The sequence below is a fragment of the Lissotriton vulgaris genome, chromosome 6 (genome assembly GCF_964263255.1).
Source record: "Lissotriton vulgaris chromosome 6, aLisVul1.2, whole genome shotgun sequence".
NCBI classification, from domain to species: domain Eukaryota; kingdom Metazoa; phylum Chordata; class Amphibia; order Caudata; family Salamandridae; genus Lissotriton; species Lissotriton vulgaris.
The window spans coordinates 124,476,116-124,498,734 of NC_141694.1; the positions used below are offsets into that span (position 1 = coordinate 124,476,116).

A 22,619-nucleotide genomic window follows, 5' to 3' on the forward strand; every position below is an offset into this window, starting at 1 on the left:
GCTTTCCCCGGGGCCCGGCATCGCGCAATAAACAGACCACGCAGTTATAGGCGTAAAAGGCCATTTATTAGACCAGAACTGCGCATAACAATAGAACAGTAAACAATAACAGAAAACACCCCACTCATACATCCCCCCCATTCGTTTCAATCATTCATGTCAATACTGAGCCCTAGCGGCTCCAAACACCCTCCACTTGCCGTCAATCACCCTTCCAGCCCCCAGCCATTGCCAACTTCAAACCAACTTCGATCCGTCCTGACCAAGTCTCCCCCCCCAAGGGATGGGTATGCCCGCTCTTGACCCCCTATCCCTTCGGAACCTGCCACCCAGTGGACCCCCTGTAGGGCGGTACACTGCCCCACCCCCCCCACCAAGGGGCCGTCCGTCCGTCCGCGCAAAGTCACTCCCTCCGACACCAGATCGACTCGTTCCACAACTTGCTCACCACATCCCTCATTTCCATCATATACCATGCATTCCCCAGACGAGACAGATGCACACCGTCCTCCCTAAAGGCTAAAGGCTCCTCCAGGCGAAGTCCAGGATGTGAGATAACTTTCACCCCCCTATCAACACAGTAGAGTCTCATTGCCCGATTCAACTTTCTCCGGGCCTTCTCAATGGCCCCGTGTTTCATGGCCCCTCTCCAAACTTTACGGGGGACCAGCTCCGTCCAGGCAATGCAGGCCCCCGACATCCTTGATTTAAGCACATCCAAGTCCCTCTGCATCAATTGCAACAGAGCCAGTCCAGACAATTGCACCAGGTCGTTCTCGCCCAGATGGATGATCAACAGATCCGGGCACCCCCTTTGTGGGACCATCTTCGCGAGCCAGGGCAGTAGTGCCCCCCATCGCATTCCGCTCTTTCCCCACCATTTCACCTCGTGCAATTGTCCTCTCAGTCCCAGGTTACGTCCGTAAACCTGCTGGTCAGCGTACTTGGATGCCCAGTGCACAAAGGAGTGCCCAACGATCCACGTCACCGTCTTACCACCCGGGCCACCCACGCATCCTACGAAGAAAAAAGATGTTAGAAACGTGCAAAACAGAAATCACAAACCAACAACCTGCCTGGGACCCCACCTACTTTCTCACATACCGCTCGCAGCAGCGAGACTTCCAACGACCAATACTCCGGATCCGGTCCCAGGACCAACCCAAACGAGCCGCTGCAGTGGCAGCCCCAATACGGAAAGAATGAGTACCAAACCCCGCACCATTCATCCCCAGTCGACCCAGAGCCATCCTCAACACCGCCAACAGCTGGCCCGCCGACAATCTCGCACCCGAAGTATGCAGGAAAATTTCACCTCCCCGCGGGCCCCCAGCCCCGCAGAAGGAGCGCCACTCTCGCACCGGGCAAACCGCCCCACCAGACTCGTTCAGCCACACCCACGTACCACGGCCCATCTGATCAGTCTTCGAGCGGCCCAGCCAAATCCCCAAACGCCCCGCATCCCCCCGCACATCCTCGTACAACCGCCCGGGCCCCCGCCTCGTGCCCAGCAACTCAGACACGCGAAACGCCCCGAAAAACATCCACACCATGCACAGGCGAAACAAGCCCACCTCGGCCCCGTTATAGCAACACTCAGGCAACACCCCCACCAGACGCACCAACAGGTCAAACGTCACCGCCTCCCGCAGGCGCCTCCCCCCGACACCCCTCTCCCGGCCCCACCCCCGCAACATGCGAGCCAGTACCACATCCTTGGTGGGGTCGAAACCCAGAAACAGAATACAGTAAAAGGAAATGCCAGCCAACTTTCCAGAAATCGTAGCAGCAGTCAGGCCCCGGTCCATGCAGGAGAGCACATAGCCCCTCACACCACCCAGCACCTCCGACTCCCCACTCACCACACCCTCCACCGTCCAACCCATAAAAGAACTAAATTCAGACCATGCCAACCGATATGTCCTCCTTGTGGACGGTGCCAACGAACCCTCCACCAGACCAATCATCCTCACTCCCCCAATGCCCAGATGCCGGCCGGCAGCTCGGTCTTGCAGGCGTCCGCTCCCGGCGCCAGATGTCGGAACCGCTGCCACTGCGAATGAGACAAAGCATCCGCAATGTCATTATTTGCCCCAGGGACATGCTTGGCCCGAAACACCACATTCAATTGCAGACACGCCAGCATGAACCTTCGCAACAGCTTCAACACTCGCAGGTCCCTCGCCCTTTGGTTATTCACAAGGTCCACAACCGTCATGTTGTCCACGTGGAAAAGCACTGTCCTGTCCCGAAAGTCATCCCCCACACCACCAGGGCCACAAGCAAAGGGAAGAACTCGAGAAAAGCAATACTCCTGCCCTGCTTCATCCAGGAGGCCGGCCAGCTCTCCGCGCACCACCGCCCATCCCAAAAGACTCCAAACCCCGCTGACCCAGCCGCGTCAGAAAAGATCTGGCATTGCCACACCGCCCTCTCCTCATCAAACTCCAAGGGCACTCCATGAAACTCCTGCAAAAAAGTGATCCAAGTCCGTAGATCCGACCGCACCCCCAGCGAGATCCTCACACGGTGATGCGGAAGCACTGCCCCCAACATGGCCATGCCGAGCCGCCGACAGAACGTGCGCCCCGCCCGCACAACCCGGCAAGCAAAGTTAAGGAAACCCAGCAGCCTCTGAACCGCCCGCAAAGGGATCCTCCTCTCCCCCACAGCCCACTCCAGACACTTCAAAATCTCCTTCACCTTAGCCGCAGGCAGACGCGCCAACCATGCAACCGAGTCCAACTCGATCCCCAGGAACGTGAGGCAACAGCTGGGACCAGCCGTCTTCTCCGGCGCAAGAGGCACCCCGAACTGCACCGCCAAGGCCTGGAAACGTGACAGAGCCCTGCCACAATCCCCCGACCCCGCCCTGCCCAGGAAGAGGAAATCGTCCAGGTACCATGACCCACTGCAGGAAAGAGCTAAACAATTCAAACAAGGCACAGGAGATGGCACAACCCATGGGAAGGACCTTGTCGACATAGATGGCACCCCCGAACTGCATGCCCAAGAGCCCGAAATCCGCCGGGTGAATCGGCAGGAGCCGGAAAGCTGACTTGATGTCGCACTTCGCCAGCTCCGCCCCGGGACCACAAGAACGCACCATCCGGACCGCATCGTCCACCGACGCATACAGCACCCTCGAGTCCTCTTCCGCAATGAAGTCATTCACAGACCTCCCCTCTGGCCATGACAAGTGGTGAATCATCCTGAACTCCCCTACCTCCTTCTTCGGCACAACCCCCAGTGGCGAGACAATCAGGTCCGGCAGCGGCCAATCCAGGAATGGCCCCGCAACCCGCCCCTCCGACACCTCCTTCCTCAACTTTGCACCCACCACACCCGGCAACTCCTTCGCTGACTTCAAATTCTCTGCCCACCGCCGCTCCCTGGGGCCCTGATAACCCACCCGAAAGCCTTCGGTGAAACCCCAAAAGAGCCGCGCCGCGGCCTCGCGGTCAGGATAGCACGCGAGCCACGGGGCCATAGCCTCCACCTTAACCGGAGTAGGCGCCCTCGGGCCAGGCTGTCCTCGCCCCCTGGCGTTCCGCCACTGTTCCAAAGGGGTGGCGAGCGAGAGGCACTGAGTGATGGGGTGCTTCCCTCCGCACTTAGAACACTCATGTTTAAACTTGCACGGGTACCTGGAGCAGAAACCCCGACTGTAGCTCCAACACACCCCCGTGGTGGCCCCCCCCGGTTTGGGCGGCTGTCCGGACACAATGGTGCTGGGCACAGTTCCGCCCCCCGCCCCGCCCTGGGTGGGGAGCGTCGGAAAAGACCGATACAACACCGGCAAACCGCTGGCTGTATGTGTAGAGGCCGACGAGTGCGACGACGCCATCCACTGCATCCAAAGTTCCTGATCCACCTCCCCCCAGCTTTTTTCCGGATCGGCGCTGACTCTGGCCCGGAACTCCTCGTCATAGCTCAGCCAAGCAAACCCCCCAAACTGCATCTGAGCCTTGCGGATAATGTCCATGTATTTGAACAACGCAATCGCCCGATCGAGATACTTCACACAATAGACGCTAGCATAGATCAGAAAAGCCGAAGTCCAATTCTCCATGGTGATAGGCACTCTAGGCCGCCTCGTCAATTACCACTCCTCCTCCTTGGAACCCTCCTTCGCCTGAACCTCCCGGTGCAGCAACTTAAAAACATCCACAAACTCATGTTTCCAAATCTTCTCCCTCATTTTCTCGGACAAATGTGACCCCAACGGCATTGCCAGCCCCATGTACGGCATTTTCTTCGGTACCTTCACCCCTTTTTCATCTTTCCCATCACTCTTGTCAGTCTGCACCCCCAAAGTTACCGACTTACCATCCACCTTCTTACCATCCTCAGGTGGACCGCCGGAAGGCGCCCCCCCCTCCCTCACAGACCCATCCCCCACTCCCACCGACCGGCAGGCCCGCTTCCTCCCCTCCCCACCCCGGGGTGCGTCATCCCAAACCGCCCACCAGGCACTCTCACCTGTTAGTGCCTCTGTCCGCTCCCGGGGCCGTCCTCTGGACTCCTTTCCACGGGCCTTCACCGGTCCATTCTTCTTCTGAGATCCGGGGTCGACCTGCAAGACACCAAGGTCGTCACCCCCCGCAGCGCGGCCTACGCCTTCCAGGTCATCCCGCACCTCCCCCTCTTCCAACTCCTCGCTCTCAGCACTGTAATCCAGTTCAAGCACCGGTTCCTGATCCGCACCTTCAGTCGAGACACACTTCACTGCACGCTTCACACCCTTGGCTCCACACTCGCGGCCACGCTGTACGGTGGCGCCACCAGAAATCGTTGCCCGATCCCGCGGGGGAGGGACAGCTGCCGCGGACTGCCCTACTGCTTCCAACCTGCGTCTTGGAGCCGTGTTGCGCCCCGCTAGGCCCCCCTTGGCCCTGCCGACAACTGCCGACTTGGATCCCCTCCCGCCCCCCAGGCCGCTCGAACCTGGCAGGGCCCCGGCACCATCGGGCCTCAAAGCCGTGCTGGCCGTCCCTACCCCGGCCGCGCCCCCAGTAGAGTGGGCGGCCAGGCCTGACCTCCTTAACCTCGCCTGCCGTATCTCCTCCTCCTGCCTCTCTGCCTCCCTCTCCTCCTCCGAGGTAGGGGTGGGGGGCCCCTCAATGTCGGGGCCCCACACGGAACCAACCCGGGCCCTCGTCTCCTCAGCCCACCTGACCTCCTGAATCTGTTCCAAGATACGCTCTCCCCTGGCCCTCTCCTCCCAGGAGACAGAACCCCAAATCGGAGGGGGGAGCGGCTGGCCGTGGCCAAAAAATTCACCCCCCCGTGGGAAGAACCCCACCTGGTGGAAACCATGGACCCAACCCGGGCCGCCAATGGGAACCAGAGAGGGGGAAGCACTCCTGCCCACCGCAAACCCAGGCACCAGCGGCCGAACCACGGCCGGGGTGCCCGCCCTGGAGCCCCGGGACAAGTCAATCGGGCCGCCCCCAGACACCCGCAGGTCCAGCCCAGGCCCATCCCCACTAAAAGAAGCCCCATCCAAACGAACCAAGGCCCCGGGGGCCCCGCCGTCACCCTCCGACCCGACCAGGCCCTGCGCGGGCCCAGCCCGGGCGTCACCTGGCTCCACCCCCAGCGCAGCACCGTCCGGCGCCAACAGAGGACCCTGGAGCGGAAGCTCCTCGGGCACGGCCGCCCCCGAGGCCCCAGGCAAAAACTCCAATTGGGGGAAGGGGCGTGTGGAAGTCGTCCGACGCTTCCCGCCCCGCGCAGTATCCTTAGGGACACCCGCCCCCCTCATGGCCCCCGAGCCACCCTCCTGAACCTGGTCGTCCTCCAGGCAGGCGAAAACCGCCGCCTGCACCCCCGCCGAGGCAGCCCTCGTGCCTCTGGTGGCCCCCACCCAGGCCTGGTCCATGACCCCGGGCCTAATCAAGTCATCGCGGCCGGCCCTAGCGAGCAGTAACAAGGCCTCACGGACCTGTTCCGCAGACACCCCAGACATCCCGGCCAAATCAGCAACAAAAGCAAGAGAAAGAAGTACAAAACCCAGCTGTCGTAAGAACAGCTCCGAGAACAATTTCTAAAAGTAGCACTAGGCCTCAAACTACGCACTAACTACAACTCTTTTCGAGCTCCCTCCCGATGGTGCCAGGCGCGGAAAAGAGGAAGATCCCTTCCTCCCCCGCGCTTAAGTACCCACCCCCTAGCTCCTCCCCTTCCCCTGCCTGGACTATCCCCTGCGCGAAAGACCCCGGGGAAAGACTAGTCTGCGACTCTGCTTTCCCCGGGGCCCGGCATAAATCGCCACAAAACAATTTGCTACTGTAGCGCCTTGAAAACCTCACGGGGATTTGCTGTGCTTTACAAATCCTGATTGATTGATTAGTATAACGAGGCACTAGGAGTGCTCACTTGAGCGCCCCCTTCAAGTTCCACTCATTTCTCTAGCAGGCGCAGCCTATGAAACCTTGGGGTCAACTTTGATTTGGAGCTGTTTTCATCCTCTAATAAGATGTTACACTAAGAACGTCTAAATACTGACAGTAACTTTGTCGGATCCAGACCTTACCGTTGACACAACATAGATATTACTGTAACTACACGGCCCTATCACAGACTGACAACTGTAATGTGGTCCATGGATCCCTCCTGCCTGGGGCGGCTGGTGACTTTTCCAAATGGTGAGGTGTAAAAGTTGGGAGGGGGGAGATTTACAGTCAACAAGCGAACCTGACTGAAATCCAGACTGAAGATCCAGACAAACTAATTTGACTTGTGCTTTGGAATTTGTGACGATGCAACAGAACTGCAGAAGTATAGAGTGAACAGAAACATCTGAAATACCCTGCTTTTCAAATGTTTTCTCTTGCTTTCTAGTTCACAAATAGTCAAAGCTCTCTGCCTGTCAGAAGTTGTGTTTAAATATTCGTGTTGTACATTTCTGATGTCTTTAATATTTGATAGAATACAGTATTATTGCTATTTACAACCTGAAAACAAACTTTTCCTGTCCTAAAACTCATCGATCAGGATCGCCCAGCCCTCTCAGCACTACATTATCTGAGCCAAGAAGCTAGTGACATAAACCATAAAGTCCACTTTGACTGTCTAACATTCCTGACAGGCTAGTGATGCTAAAAAGCCTGCGGGGGTGGAGAAGAGTCAGTTATGTGGCCGGTCTATGCCCCCCACTGTAGGGACCGATTAGCGGCTCCACACCGTCAGCGGATTTAACTGAGGCTCAAGAAGACTAACCTGAATAACTGTGCCCCAGGCTAGATGCCTTACATGGGTTAGGGACAATTGTGTGTTCTACAGATTCCCTTAAAACCCAGCAGTTGAAGTGGACTAACAAGCATTGGTAAAGCCACATAGCCTCATCCACAAGAGCTATTGACATTCTCAATATATTTTTTTTTACATATTGTACAACAGCGCAGTTGAAAGTCTAAAAAAAAGCACTATGATGTGGCAGCTCTACATGTCAGTTCTTTTTTTGTATAACTCTCAAGCATAATTTACAGCAGCCACTCTGCTGTGCATGTGTAAAATAACATTGACAACACCGATAGCTGTCCGTAAAAGCATTTTTTCAGCCATGTTGTACAGCAACAAGGCTAGTGTGCGGCATGGCTGAAAGTAAAGAAAAAAAGCGCTATAATTCAGTCTGCGTGGCCATCCCACAGCGCTTTTTTTCACTTTTATTTTAAAAATGCATTCCTCACAATGAACAGTTACTGCAAAATAGTTTATTGTTCAGATAAAACAAGTAATTAAAAAATGTATCTTATTAATAATAATAATAATAATAATAATAATAATAATAATAATAATACACAATCAGATTTTCTCAAGCTCTTTTTTTAGACTTTTTTTGTTTAAATAATTTTTAATACATTTTGTGACATCAAACATATGCCAAGTCGGCAAAGGAGTAGTGCAAAGGACCCCCCAAGCTTCCACCCGGCAACCCTCCCCTCCGGCCCGAGGGCAAGCCTCACATCGATGTTGGAGAATGTGTCCATGAAGGTGGGTGAGGGCCCGGATCCGGCCGACAATGTCGTCAATCAACCCCATCAACAAACAACTTCCCCTCCTCCCCCAACCCCCCCCACCCCCCTCTCTCTCGGTGTGGTCAATAAGCAGCCGTCAAGCGTTCTGAGGTATATATACAGTGTGAGGTTTATGTTGAGGTCTCTGTGTCCTGCCTGAATTCGTCTGCCCTGTGAAGCACCCTGAGGTATTTTGGGCATGTGAGTTCGTTAAATTCATCCGACAGGAGAGAGACCAAGGGTTGCCACGTGTCCAGGAATGTGTCCCATGTCTGAGTGAGGGATGCTTGTATCCGTTCCATTCCCATTATGTACCAAAGCCTGGGAAGCCACACCGTGTGCGTGGGTGTTCTCTTGGTGCCCCATAGTGATAGGATATATTGTGTGGCTGCCCCCATTGCCAGCCCCATCTGCTTCCCTCTGAGTGACTTGAGGGGGAATGTGATTGCGTTGGGAAGACCTAACAGTGCATATGCTGGAAATTGGGGGATCTCCGTCTCAAAGTGTTTATCTATGTCGCGTAGCACCTGTTCCCAGTACTCCTTCATGTCCGCACATTCCCACAGTATGTGAGTAAGTGTTCCTATATGGCCGCACCCTCTCCATCATGTCATATCCCTGCGCAGATTGCTTTGATGTAATCGTGCAGGTGTCAGGTGCCAGTAATATGCTATTTTTACAGCTGATTCTCTGCTAGCCACGTTTCAGGCAGTGTGGTGGGCCCTGAAGTAAATGTCCTGCCACTCTTTGTCCGTAAAGGAGCGATCCAGTTCTCGCTCCCATCGCTTTTGGCCCACGGAGCGCGAGGTTGAAGGGGGTGGGCTGAGCAATTTGTAAAGGTCCGTGATCACCTGTTTATCCGTCCTTTTCGTGTGTAGCCACTTTTCATAAGCTGTGCGATGTCTGCTCACGTGGGGCAACACCTCTCTCGCGGTAAGCCAGTGCCTGATCTGGAAATATTGGAAACGCCGAATCTGGGGGAGCGTGTAATAATCTTGTAGGGTGTGTATTTGCATGAAGCCGTCAAGGTCGAAGAGATGACCAGCCGGCTTGCACTCCGATGACCTCCATTGTGGGAACGACCTGGGGACCGTGCCCGGCTGAAAGGCCGGATTATCAAACAGGGGCGTCAAAGGGAATGGAAATGTGGTGAGGCCATGTGTAACCGCTACCTTGTCCCATACCTGCATCACTGTTCGGGTGATGGGTGATCTCTTAAGGTACAAGGGCCTATCGGTGCGTTTCAAGAATGGAACCTTCGACAAGGACATTTGGCCCATTGCTCGGTCCTGAAATAGCCATTGTTTTTCCGATTCAGGTCGGCTCCACTCCAGAAGGTACCGGAGTTGCGTCGCCTGGAAGTAGCGAAGCAGGTCGGGGACCCCTAGGCCGCCCTCTGACATGGCGCGCGCGTTCAGGTCCCTGCGAAGTCGCGGTCATTTACCAGGCCAAACGAATTGCCTTATGCTGTCTTGTAGTTTCTTAAGTAGTCCTATCGGCTGTGTCACCGGGATGGTTTGAAACAAGTACAAGACTTTTGGCAACAATGACATTTTGATTGCCGCCACTCGCCCCAGCCAGAGAGTGGCTGCCGACGCCAACGTGTCAGATCACCCTGCAGTTCAGTGAGCAGTGCCGTGTAGTTTTGTTCGACTATTTGGGCCGTGCTCGGTATCAGGGAGATACCCAGGTATGGCAGCGACATCCGGGACAAAAGGCCCCCGTAGCGCAGCGGATCGCGCTTAGCCGTGCGGGCGTTCCGCCCCAAAGGTAGGATCACCGATTTCTCGACATTCATCTTGAAACCCAACACTTTTCCAAACGCCTCGATCTCCGTCAGGAATGCCAGTACCAACCTTGTGGGATCTTCTACAGCTGCGAGGATATCATCCGCGTAAAGACTTATGGTCTGCGGCTCCCCGCCGAACGGAATACCGACAATGGCCGGGTTATCCCTGACCTTCTGCGCGAAGGGTTCGATGTATAATGCAAACAGCAGGGGCGAGAGTAGGCACCCCTGCCTGGTGCCCCTTTGGATGTCAAATGGCCGGGAGCGCTCCCTGTTAACTCTGATCGCCGCTTGAGGGGCCGCGTAGCAACTAGCGACCCATGTGCGGAATCGATCCCCCATCCCGAACCGCACCAAGACTGCATCAAGATAACCCCAGTCCACCCTATCGAACGCTTTTTCCGCATCTACCGATAGGAGGGCTGCATCCGAGTCGATGAAGTGGGCCTTGTCGATGATGTGGAGCAGGCGCTTGGTATTGTCCACGCATTGCCTGTTCGTGATGAATCCCGCCTGGTCTGGCTCGTTGATACCTGGCAAACAGGGACCCAGTCACGCTGCCAGCATGCTGGTGAATAGTTTGAGGTCCAGGTTGAGGAGCGAAATGGGTCTATAGGCCGCGCATTGAGACAAGTCCTTGCCCGGCTTGGGAAGGACCACGATGTCGGCCTCCAGCATGTCCTGGGGAGTAGAGCCCTTACCCTGGAAGGAATTAAACAGTCTGGCTAATAGTGGCGCCAATTGGGGGCAAAAGGATTTATAAAAGCCCGCAGAGAAGCCATTGGGTCCCGGAGCTTTGAGCGGCTTAAGGCACGCGATCACAGAGATAACTTCTGCCGTTCTGATAGGCGCATCCAGAGAGCCCCGATTAGCCTCATTGAGAGGTGTAATTGACGCCTCTTCTAGGTAGGGCTCTGCAGCCCCCTGTTCGGGGGGTGGCTCTGCCGCATACAGGGAGGCATAAAATGCCCGGAACGCCTCCGCGATGCAGTTGTCCCCTTGAGTTGTTTGCCCCTCTCGGGTTTGAATGGAGGAGACTTTGGAGCGCAGAGTCTTGGCCTTGAGGCGGCTCGCAAGTAAGAGCCCTGTTCTATCGCCACCTACGTAATTCGTGTGGCGTAAGCGAAGAGCCGCGTATTGTGCTCTGTCCAGGTCTAGGCTCGCGAGCTGGGCCCTAACTGCTTTGAGCTGGCGCCAGATCCTGGGGCCCCGGTTCGACTGTGAGCCCGTTCCAGCTCAAGCGCCTGCCCGGAAAGGGATTGTCGCTTGTCTCTCCGTTCCCTGGCTTCCAAAGCGGCCACAGCGATTAAGTGTCCCCTCACCACCACCTTAAGCGCACCCACACCGCTGTCAGTGGGACCTCAGGGTTATCGTTCATGCGCAGGTATTCTGTAATGCGGTCATGACGCTGTTGCTTGACCCCAGTGCGCTGCAAGAGGGCTTCTTTGAGGCGCCATCTGCCTTTCTGCATCGTGATTCATGTGTCATGAGAGCGTCGTGATCGGAGAGTGCTGCCGGAAGAGCCTCGATGTCATCAACCAGAGGGGCCAATTCAGTGTTTCCGAAGAAGTGATCAATTCGAGCATATGTGTGGTGTACGTGTGAATAAAAGGTGTAGCCCGGAGTGGTGGGGCGATGTTTTCTCCATAGGTCTACAAACCCCCTATCCGCTAGCCACTGGCCCCCTTCCACAGAGATCGCACCTGTAAACCCAAATCGTTGGCCCGACCTGTCCCTGCTGGAGTCCATCACTAAGTTAGTGTCTCCACCCACCAGTATGGATTTCGTATTGGATGCTAATGCGTCTGCCAGGGCTCCTTTAAGAAATGGTTCTTATTTAGAGTTTGGAGCATAAAGTGACCCCACGACCACCGCTAACCCACCTATCTGGAGGTTGTAAGCTAGGAATCTCCCTTTAATTTCGGCCACTTTGTCTCCTACCTGCCCCTTGAAATGTCGCACCACTAGAAGGGCCACCCCTGCCTTTTTCTCAGGTGTTGAAGAGTAGTATTGGAACAGGAAGGTCCTGGAGCGCATCCTGTGCCAGTCTTTGGGGAGCAGGTGAGTTTCGTGAAGTAGGCACACTTCTGCCTCAGAATTCTCTAGGTAGGACAGGAAGGCCATACGTTTGATGGGGTTGTTAAGCCCCTTAACATTCAAGGTAAGAACCTTTAATGTGGAGTCCGCCATACATGGAAGGTGTAAGGGTTGCAGTGTATGTCAGGAGGTCTCCGGACTCCCAGACCCGTGTTACCCTGCCGCGGATGAACCACACCGGGAGTTCCCCCCTTTCCCCAAAACCGGCCCTCCCCGAACCCCCTTCTCTCCCCCATTTCACTCTCCCAACAACCCCCTTCCCCAACAACCCCCTTCCCCAAAGCCAACTGAGTAAATCCCAACCAAAACATAGTCCTCGGCCTATCCAATCACAGTTCAGGCCTCTGGAGTCCTAACGTGTTGGAGTATGTGGCGGTGGCAACCTTCATGGCTCCCCCCTTCCCCTCCCAAACCCTGGACTTTGAAGCAAAGGATAAGAAACCCCCGTACTGACTTGCAGAGAGGGAGGCATCCAAGGCACAGCTAGTGTCCCGTGTTCTCAGTCGGTAGGCGCCGTGTCCCTGGAGACCTCCACGATGGCCTCCGCCTTCGCTTGCGCCACTGTTGTTGGATCCGGCTTGAGGGACAGCTTCGGTGAGCGACATCGACCCACCCGCTGCCATCCGCCGTTGGAGGACCTCAGCGATTCCCCGTTCGAAGGGCATCCTGGAGGATCTCCCAAATTCTTATCTTCTTCTTTTTCCATGCCCAGCACGGCGCACGTGTCGCTGAAGGAGCGAAGTTGCTGGAGAACACCGTTCCACCTAAAGATTAATCGGAATGGGTGGCCCCAGGAGTAGGGGATTCCCTTTTCTCGCAGCAGGGCAGTAGCCGGCCTGAAGGTCCTGCGCTTCTGCAAGGTAATCGCTGAGAGATCTTGATAGAGGGCGAATTGGTGAACTTGGTAGCGGAGGGGTTGTTTCCTGCGGGCCGCCTGGAGGATGCGTTCCTTTAGGGGAAAGTCTGGAAGAAACGCTAGAATGTCTGGCGGGGGGGGCGGGCACTCGGCGAGCCAGGCCCACCCTGTGCGCCCTGTCAATGCGTACTTCAAAATCCTCCCCCTCGTCCAGGATATCGCGGAAAAGGCCTTGCAAGAAGAGGGTTATATCTTTCCCTTCTGCCTGAAGCGGGACGCCCCGTACCCGTATGTTATTTCTGCGGGAGCGGTTCTCCAGGTCTTCTGCGTGCGCTTGTAAATCTACTTGTGGGTCTCGGAGACGCACCACCTCCTGCTGTAGCTGATCTATCTCTTCACTCCTAGTGTGGTCAGCCTCCTCCACGGCGGCCACTCGCTCACCCAGGCTGTCCACCTCTTTCTGTATGTCCCGAAATTCGCTCGCCATGTCCTGCTTTATGGTGTGGAAGTCGTCCCTCAGCGTGTTGAAAAGAGACTCTAGAAACACTTAGTGATGGGGGCTTCATCCTCCTCACGCCCCGCGGCGCCTTTCGCCGGCGCCATGATCCCCGGGCTCTTTTCACCTTTCTGGGCGTCTTTTGTCAACATGTCTGTGATTGTCCGGCCCCCTCTTCGTGGCCCTGAAGACATGTTGATTGGGTCCGCCGACCCCATGGGCCGCAGGCACTCTCCCACACCAAGAAGCAATCCGTGCAGACTCAGCCAACCGGCCGCTTGTGGACACCAAAGAGGCTGCGCGCCTCCCGTCGGGCGAGAGAGGGACAAAAATGTAGCCCCCGATGCTTTTAGGGACCGGGCTTCGTCGCTGGCCTGCGCCGCAAAGCCCGTGATGACCCGATAATGGCGGGATAGACGTGCAGCCAGAGAAACGGTCCAAAGCTGTGTGGTCCCCGTGCGTCAGATCCGTGGCCCGTGCCAGTACTGCCGCATCCGAAGCCACTGACCTGCGACCAACTGACCGTCGGTGCCGCTAGCCTCTGCACTATGTGTTGCTTATTTCTTGCAGGACCTGAGGCCCGACGCTTTCCTTGCAGGGGTGGCTCAGCTCTGTCACATCAAGGTCCTCCCCTGGCAGGCCGGGAAGCCCGGGGCTAAATTTCAGGACTCCTGTTGGGTGCCACGTGGTCCTCAGGATATCACCCCGTCGCCGGGCGCCAGTGCGTCATGCCCTCGCCCCCAGACGGGGCCTGCAGTGTTGAGCCGCTGCCTTGGGATGTTGGCTGGAGCCGGTCCGCTTTTGGCCGCAGCCCATGTCTCTCTGGGCTGAGGTCGGAGCCCCGCAGGTAGGCCCCCAGGCCTGGGGCTCGATTTCCGCCTCCCAGCCGCTTTGCCAGACGTCTTCGCTGCTGCGGCCTATGGGCCTCCACGCCCGCCTCCCTCTCCACGCAGAGCTCTCCTATCTCCCCCCGTGCAGCCGCAGGTCGCGGAGCGGCGGGGATCTGTTTGTGGGGAGGAGACTCACTGTGGGTCCGGGCGCCGGGCTCTCTGCCGTGTGTCCTCCGAGTGGGTGCTTCCACCCGGGTGCTGCGGGAACCCCCCGCCGATCGGCCGCTCTCCAGGCACAGCCGCTAAAGCTGCGATCCGCGGCGGAGCTCGCGTCTAGGCTTCCAGGTGCTCCGCCGTCCCCGCACCTCCGGGAAGAATCAGCGTCTGCTACTCCGGGACCGCGGCCGCCATTTTCTGAAGGGCAGGCCACGGGGAGATCCAACGGCGCTCCGCAGCCGCGGGAAAACCGTCACCGGCCTCTCCCGCAGGACCAGGCCATGTAGTCCGGTTTCACGAGGGCCCGCTGATTCTGCTTGGGGGTTCTTGAGTGCTAATAAAGGGCCCGGGAGAAGAATCGGGACGGGAGCTTCACTAACACACGTCCATCCCGGTCGCCATCTGGGCCACGCCCCCTTTTAGACTTTTTTTTGTGTTGCACGAAAATAACACTCCATAACTCAGCTGGTGGTAGCACATTTTCGGTGAATATACATCTTTTTCACCATTACGCCTCAAATGTCTCAATGAATTAAAGCCGTATCCTGATCCATGCAGCCTTTAGATTTGCTAATTAACTAATGTCACACATTTACATTTCTTTCTGGTACCTGGCATACTCTCATATTGAATCTACCATAGTTGATAGCACAGGATTCCCTCCCTGTCCCAATCAGCCAGAGGCCCTTCATTTTCGATATTAACCGTTCAGGAATGTTTGTTTGGTTTTTTTAAAACACAAATTAGAGGAAAGACGTAACAGAAGTTTCCCTGGTCTTCCTTGCCTTTGACCTGTCAGACATGATTACGTGTCTCATTCCTACTTCCGAGCTCCCAAGTATGTCGCGGTATTAGAAAGTGTGCTACATCCATTTAGTCTTGAATTTATTTAACAAAAAATATGAAACATGGCCTCCTATTTAATCATAGTAAACATAAGGCCCATTTCTTCCCGTTTTTTATTAGTACCAACTTGGCCTGTGGGCATTGCAGCGCTTTACATGAGGGACGTCATATTATGCTTGGTCAGATTCGTTTTTCGTTTACAGGTTCATGAAGATTAAAGGATTTTCACAAAAACACAGGACTTTTAGACCACGCAGGAACTTTAACTGAGTTTCCCAGTTTCAAACGCGGCTGCTCTGGCAGTGACGCAAGAGGGGCTTGGGGGGGCAGCCAACCGTAGGGAGGTCCCCCACCCGTGCAGTTTGGGAGGGTCAGGCTAGGGGGTGGGTGTTTCAGTCCTCCGGGCATTTTAATAATTTTGGGCTTGCTTTTCCTACTAGAGGTAGCCCAAGCATAAATGCTGCTGGCTCCTCCCCCCGGCCACCATTTTAGGTTTGGTGACCTGGTGGCCGGGAGGTAGTTTAGAGAATTTTTTCTTGAAGGTAATTTAGCGTTGCATTTAATTAGTCTTTTTCGACGTAATTAATTAGAATTATGGCGGCTGAAGACTATAGGCTTTTGTAAGCCATTCGGGTTCTCAGTGAGGCTGGGAGACTTGACCTGGTTATAGGTAATATGGAAGGCCCTTCGCGACCCCACCGTCAAGCTTCCGACGGTGTTGCCGCTGTGGTGGCGGCTTGTGTCACCCCCAAGCGCTCCCGCTCGGGGGCTCTGAGCGAGCGCGGCCGCACTCGCACTAAGAAGTCGGCCCAGTCGAGGACGAAGGAAGCGGCGACCGTTGAAACCCAGCAGACTCTGGTGCCGGTAAGACCCGCGTTGGTGGGGGCTTTGACTGCGGGGTTGCCGCAGGAGCTGCCTCTTGCTCCGGCTGCTTTAATACGGGCGGGCTCTGGCGGCGCAGCGGGGGAAGAGAGGTGCTTTGCGCGGCGGCCAGAAGCGCTCTGCTTCGGCCTCCGCGCTGGTATCTGAGACCGTTACTCGGGGGAGGGGGGGGGGAGGAGCGGGTGCGCGTTTCGTGCTCCCCGTCTCTCCCTCAGCTGGATATCTTTACGAGTGAAGGTGAGGGACAGGCTTTGGGTGAGGTCGCAGGTACTGCTTCTGTGCCACTTTTTAGTGTGTCAGGGAGGAAAGCGAGCTCCTTTGCGCATGTTCGTTCGACTGTGAGGGGTCAGGAGGTGATTGTGCAGCACAAGCAGTTGCCAGTGCAAGTGGCAGAGGACGTTTTAGATCAGGGAGCAATGGGGCAATTCAGCCCTTTGTTGTTTTCCCCTGCAGTTTCTAATAGGGGTGAAGTACTTTCTGTTCGGAGTGGGTCAGTTGGGGAGGGAGAGTGGGCTCAGACAGGGGGTTGGGTGGATATGTCTTTTGAGGCGCAGGGACAGGAAACAGGCAGGTTTACTTCTCCAGTTTTTTCCTTAGGGCCCAGCAGGGTGGCTCCTTTTAATTTGTTGCAGGCAGGCTCTTTTTCTTCTAAGGAGGGGGTGAAAAAGGGGCTTGGTGTGGGAGCAGGGTCCTGGGAAGGGTTGGATATTTTTCCCTCATGGTCTGAGGGTCTTCGTGAATCTGGTAGGGGTAGAAGTGGGGTTAGTTTTGGTTTTCAGGATCAGTCAGGGCGTTTTGTTCAATTGCATAACCCTAAGTTGGGGAGTCGAGTGATGGAGGCTCCTGATGTTTTGGTGCAGAAACAGGTGGCTTTTGGAGGCCAATCTCTAGGCCCTGCGTCGGCTGTATTGCAGGCTGTCTTAGATTGGAGCAGTGGGGAGGAAGTGGTGGAGCCTTCTCCTCCTCCTGGTAGGGTTTGTTTCCCGTCAGGTGATGTGGTGTTGCAAGATAAAGGGATCATGCAGGGAGATGTTGTAAAGGGGTCAGTTGGTCCTGGTGTGGTTCGTAGTCAGGGGCCTGGCACATCAGTCCAGCCTTTTTCTTTTCAGGTTAGGGACCGCATGGGACAGCAGACTCGGTAGGGCGGAGTCCAGCCCATTTTCACCGAGGAGAAGGGAGGGTGGAGCCCGGCGCGGCACATTCCGTACCGTCGGGGGATCCCGGCGCGGTCAGCAAATGCAGGTCCAGCGCGACCTCGCTGGCCCCTACACATCTTCACACACGGAAGATGGATTGGTCTGCGGCAAATCTTTACAGGAGTAGTAAAAAGTCAGGGGAGTACCGGCGCGTACAGTCGGCTCCTCCTTTGAGTGTTCAACAGAGGGTTGGTAAGGCCCAATCCAGTGTGGTAGAGCCTGGTAAAGCTCATAAAAGGTGGTTGGCGCCAAGCCCTCCCCGGATGGAGGAATCTTTACTCTTGGACTATGATGAGGAAAGCCCACAGGAAGGGGAACTGCGGGATACTGTGTCGGGGGGGGGGGCATTTTCATGCTTCTCATAGTGTTTAACAGGCACCGGTGGCGGTGCAAGCAAAGAAAGTGGTGGAGTCCAGACCAACTTGAGAGCGCGGCGCCGCAGGAAAGGTTCCTCGGATGGTGGACAACGTGGACCATATGGCATGGAGATCGGGGCCAGGGCAAGCCCCCGTATTAAACCCAGGTGAGTTTCGTGAACCACGGGCCAAACCAAAAATGGTGTCGGTGGGGATCGGGGGTGAGTCTTTAGAGGGTGAGTCAGGAGGAAAATTGTTTAAGGGTCGCTATGTTAAAGATCAGGGGGTAGGTACAGATGATGGTGAGAAGGCGGCCACCAAGGTTGACAGTGGCACGTGCACTGAGTCTGTAGGGGACGGGAAAGATCCTTTGCATAGCAAGGAATTGAAAATTAAGAAATTACCCTACATGGGTGTAACTAAGCCTTTAGGAGCACATTTGATCCTTTCAACTAAAGAAAGGATTTGGAAAGGTGAGTATGTGGAGCTTTTGAAGTTGCTATATAGGGAAGTCCGTTCTAAGGAAGGCTCAAAGGAGGAAGAGTATGAGCTAGCTAAGCGCCCTAAGGTACCACTGACTATTGAGAACTGGATGTCAGCATTCTTAATTTACGCTAGCGTGTATTGCGAAAAGTTTCCAGAGCGCTGCGTTGCATTATTTAAGTACATGGACATTATCAGGAAAGCGCAGATCACTGGTAGTGGTTTTGCTTGGGCACAATATGATGAGGAGTTCAGGGCCCGTTTGGCGTGGGACCCTGACGCCAAGTGGGGCGAATTGGACACTGATCTTTGGCAACACACGATGGGTGTTTCAGTAGGGGGTAAAACCATTTTCACAGCTAGTGGCTCACCGTTAGTTTATCGGCCCTTTCAAGGAAAGCCCACCAGGGGAGGGGTGGGAAGCACAGCAGTTACGCAATCAGGAGGGGGGGGCTTGTTGGGATTTTAACAAAGGGTTGTGTTCCAGGGAATTCTGCAGATTTCGACAAGAATGCTCCCAATGTGGTAGGAAACACCCTTCAGTCAAATGCTGGGGGCCTAGACCGACAGGGGGGCAACAGTGGTCACAGCAGAGTGCTGGCACATCCGGCCCCTCCCAACAATCCCAGGCAAACAGAGGGGGGAAGAGTGCTACTGGGGTTGGGCCCAAAGGCTCGTACTCCGGTTAGATTGGTCCAGTTGGCTGACAGTCTGACAGGGTATAGTGATGTGAGAGCTCAAGAAATTTTGTTAACAGGTTTTCGTGAAGGTTTCAGATTGGGATATGCAGGTCCTCGTGTGCGGCGTTGGTCCAGGAATTTGAAATCGGCTGAAGAGCTTCCAACAGTGGTACAGGACAAACTGGATAAAAAGGTGTTTGAAGGGAGAATGGCAGGCCCTTTTGACGAGTGGCCTTTGGAAGATTTGATATTTTCACCTATAGGGGTCGTTCCTAAAAAGGAGCCTGGTCAATATAGGTTGATTCAGCACTTATCATGGCCAGAAGGGGCATCAGTGAATGATTTCATTGATGAAGAGTCAGCTTCAGTGTCCTATTCTTCTGTTGATGTGGCCATGTCTTTGGTGGTGACAGCGGGTCCCTTGGCCGAAATGGCAAAATGCAACATCAAATCTGCATTTAGACTGCTTCCAGCCCATCCTGAAGACTGGTGTCTTCTGGGTATCCATTTCCATGGAAAATGGTACGTGGACAAGGCACTGCCAATGGGTTGTTCAATGTTCTGTGCTCTTTTTGAAACTTTTAGCACTTTCTTGCTGTGGGTTTTCACTCATCAATCTGGTCATGAGCTTGTCACACACTATCTAGACGATTTATTTTTTGTGGGGCCTCAGGGATCTTCTGAGTGTCAGGCAGCCTTGGACACATTTCAAGAACTTATGGATTATTTAGGAGTGCCTTTGGCCCCGGAAAAGACCATGGGTCCTGGCGCGACCATGTCCTTTTTAGGTCGAGCTCTCTCGACCTATTGTGATTGAGTTCCTCCTCAAGGGACGTAGAGGGGTGCACGCGCGGCGATTCAGGAACGTGAATGCGCACGTACAGGCATACGCACATCTCTTGCTCCACTTTCACACTCACGAAACACACACACACACACACACACACGCACACACACGCACACACACACTCACACACACAGTCACACACACGCAGACACACACACACGTGCCAAGCCCCACTTACCAAGCCCCACTTACCGCATCAGTGGCTTCAGCCGCCACTCCTGACGCCACCGGTCCTCTGGCCATCCACTCCATGGGCGCGGGCTTCTCGCAAAGACGGAAGTCCCGCCCCACGACAGCCGTGAGCGTGCACATCCCGAAACCGGAAGTTCGGGAGAGTGCACGCTCACGGCTTGTTAACACTTGCCTGGGAAAATATGTAGTCAATGGAGCGTTTCATCTGCACGTTCTTGCACAGTTTATGGATGTTAGAAACTAATTGCTGAACTAAGTTTACTAAGCACATTTGTATTGCCTGCACTAATAGAGAGCTGTTATCATTTGTTTAAATTATGTAGCTTAATGGGGTCAGTCCGCTGCTCCATGTATGCGGCTGCTGGTTTCCCAACTGGTGCACTCTGCAATAGTTAATATTTCACGCTACTTTCCATCTTCGACTAAAGGTTTGCGTGCTAGATGTTAAAATAAAATAACATTACTAAGTATAATGCAAACCATGAGGCCTTTTTTGGTGTAAGGGCCGTTAGAGTCAATTATGTTATGCCAAATCACCTGCTGTCTTCCATACCGGTAGCGCCGCTCCACGAGCACGGTTCTCTCAGAAGGCACAGGCCAGCCGTGACAAGGCTTGCAGTCACGGCCTCGCATCAAGAGCTTGGGTCACAGTGGTGATTCTGCTATCATTACAAATGACTCTGCGCAGTGAGCCCGGTTCCCGCACTGCATGTAGTACTAAATAGAACAGGCGAGAAAAAGCTTCAGTGACTGCAATGAGTGGGTCCACTACTGTTTCAACGTATAGACATTACAGCTGAGGTACGTGTTTTTCATGTTGGGGGCTCACATCCTTCTGTTTCTGGCCTGGGCCCCTCGTGGGACAGAGAGCCGGCCCTGGAATCTACACTAATTCTCTACATGTTGACTTAATTAATTGCCAGCAGTAAGAAGGACCCAGGGGGCCAGTGTGGGCGAGGCTGCTAGGGCATCTGCCTTTTAGTAAGTAAGCCAACTTACTTTGGATACTGTTGATAAATAACATTGATGCTTCAATCAATCTGGGTTGCCTGTGGTGTACAGACTCTAAAAACTTTGCAGTCATGCAGCGTAAGGCTCCTCTGTTCAGTTTTCAGCTGCCTGCCGTTAGTATACTTAAGTTCATGTACTTTCTTAGTTTCTCGTTGCTCAAATGGGTGTAATTTCTGATATTATTTGTATGTCTGAATTGCTTGTGAGAAGGTGTCACTCATATTCGTTAAAATGTCCCTCATACTTACACTGAACCTGTGAAAATGTCGTACTTAGCAATCTGAAACCTTGACAGCTATGACCTTAAAGGCAGTCTCAGTAAAGTGTAGCCTGTAGTTCTCGTGTCTTATCTCACTACGTTCGAGGCAGTTTGCTAATATGGGGCTGCCCGGTTTCTGCTGCAGTCAGGCTGAAGCAAAGATGTGTGCCGTGGGTAGTAAATCTTTCTGCAACATGTAAGGTATAACCTTTTTTTAAATGTAGGACTTACTGCATTAGTCGTGGGACTTGATACTATTTTAAAAACTAACTCGGTGGTGCTCATTTTATTTTCTTCTAAATTAAGTCATGAAATGAGTGATTCTCATGTTGTATTAAATTCTTTGCTACTAGGCATTAACTTACTTATTTTATGCCAATGACACAGTTCTCATAACCAGAACATCCAATGTCCTCCAAACTTTGCTGGATGCCTTTAATACATGTATGACCAATCTGGGCCTCAAGACAAATAGAACAAAGTCTTTTATAATGAAGTGTGGCCCCTAGATTACTAAAACGAGGACATTTGTTTTGGGTGACTCAGAGATTATACAAGTTCTCCATTTAACATTTGTATGTGTGCTTTTGGGTGTCGTTTTAATTGAAAATGTATTTTAAGAGTTAGGGCCTTGCAATTTAAAAGGTCAGTTGATGCAGTTTTTAGATTTTCTGAAAAATTGGGACGTAAACCAGCGAAGGGACTTCTATGTATTTTTAGAAGTAAGTACCACGCTGTTGCCATTTTTGGGGCTGGGGTAAGGGGATATTTCAACCCCAATCGTTTACAGATTATAGACAACACATTTTTGAAAAGGCTTCTCCCAGTTCCTCATTCGATGTCTGCAAACGTCTGTCTTAAACGAGTTCAGTTAGGATTTATAGAAGACCATATTCAGCTGCAGCCCTTGTTACTCAGGCTTAAGGTATGGAACAACCCAGCGGCCCATTTTTGTAGGTCCATGCTGGACGATTGTCTAATCCTGGATAGGGTTTTAGACATTCCGTGGTTCAAAAATATAAAAGACACTTTTGAAATGCAAGGCATTCCAAAATACTTTCATTTGGCGGACACCCTTACTGTTAGTGTTATACCTAAAGTGAAAGAGCTTTACACCTAAAATATTAATATTACCCGTTCAACAAGCAGGGTAGTTGACCTTAAAGGCAGTCTCAGTAAAGTGTAGCCTGTAGTTCTCGTGTCTTATCTCACTACGTTCGAGTCAGTTTGCTAATATGGGGCTGCCCGGTTTCTGCTGCAGTCAGGCAGAAGCAAAGAGGTGTGCCGTGGGTAGTAAAACTTTCTGCAACATGTAAGGTATAACCTTTTTTTAAATATAGGACTTACTGCATTAGTCGTGGGACTTGATACTACTTTAAAAACTAACTCAGTGGTGCTCATTTTATTTACTTCTAAATTAAGTCATGAAATGAGTGATTCTCATGTTGTATTCAATTCTTTGCTACTAGGCATTAACTTACTAAGCTATATTACTGGCATTCTAGACTACATTTTAATGCTGTGTAGAACCGCAACAGTCTTCATTATTTCTTGTTAGGTCT

General features: G+C 53.7%; 1 protein-coding gene across 1 annotated transcript; it reads right to left on the reverse strand.

Annotated features, from left to right (window-relative positions):
- Nucleotides 1–403: 403 nt before the first annotated feature.
- LOC147706881 (uncharacterized) lies at nucleotides 404–12,000 on the reverse strand. Its single transcript, XM_086925592.1, has 2 exons — nucleotides 11,694–12,000; nucleotides 404–1,017 (listed from the first exon to the last, which is right to left on the reverse strand). Exons 1-2 carry the CDS (start codon nucleotides 11,998–12,000, stop codon nucleotides 404–406), a joined length of 921 nt encoding a protein of 306 aa, XP_086781718.1.
- Nucleotides 12,001–22,619: the final 10,619 nt, after the last annotated feature.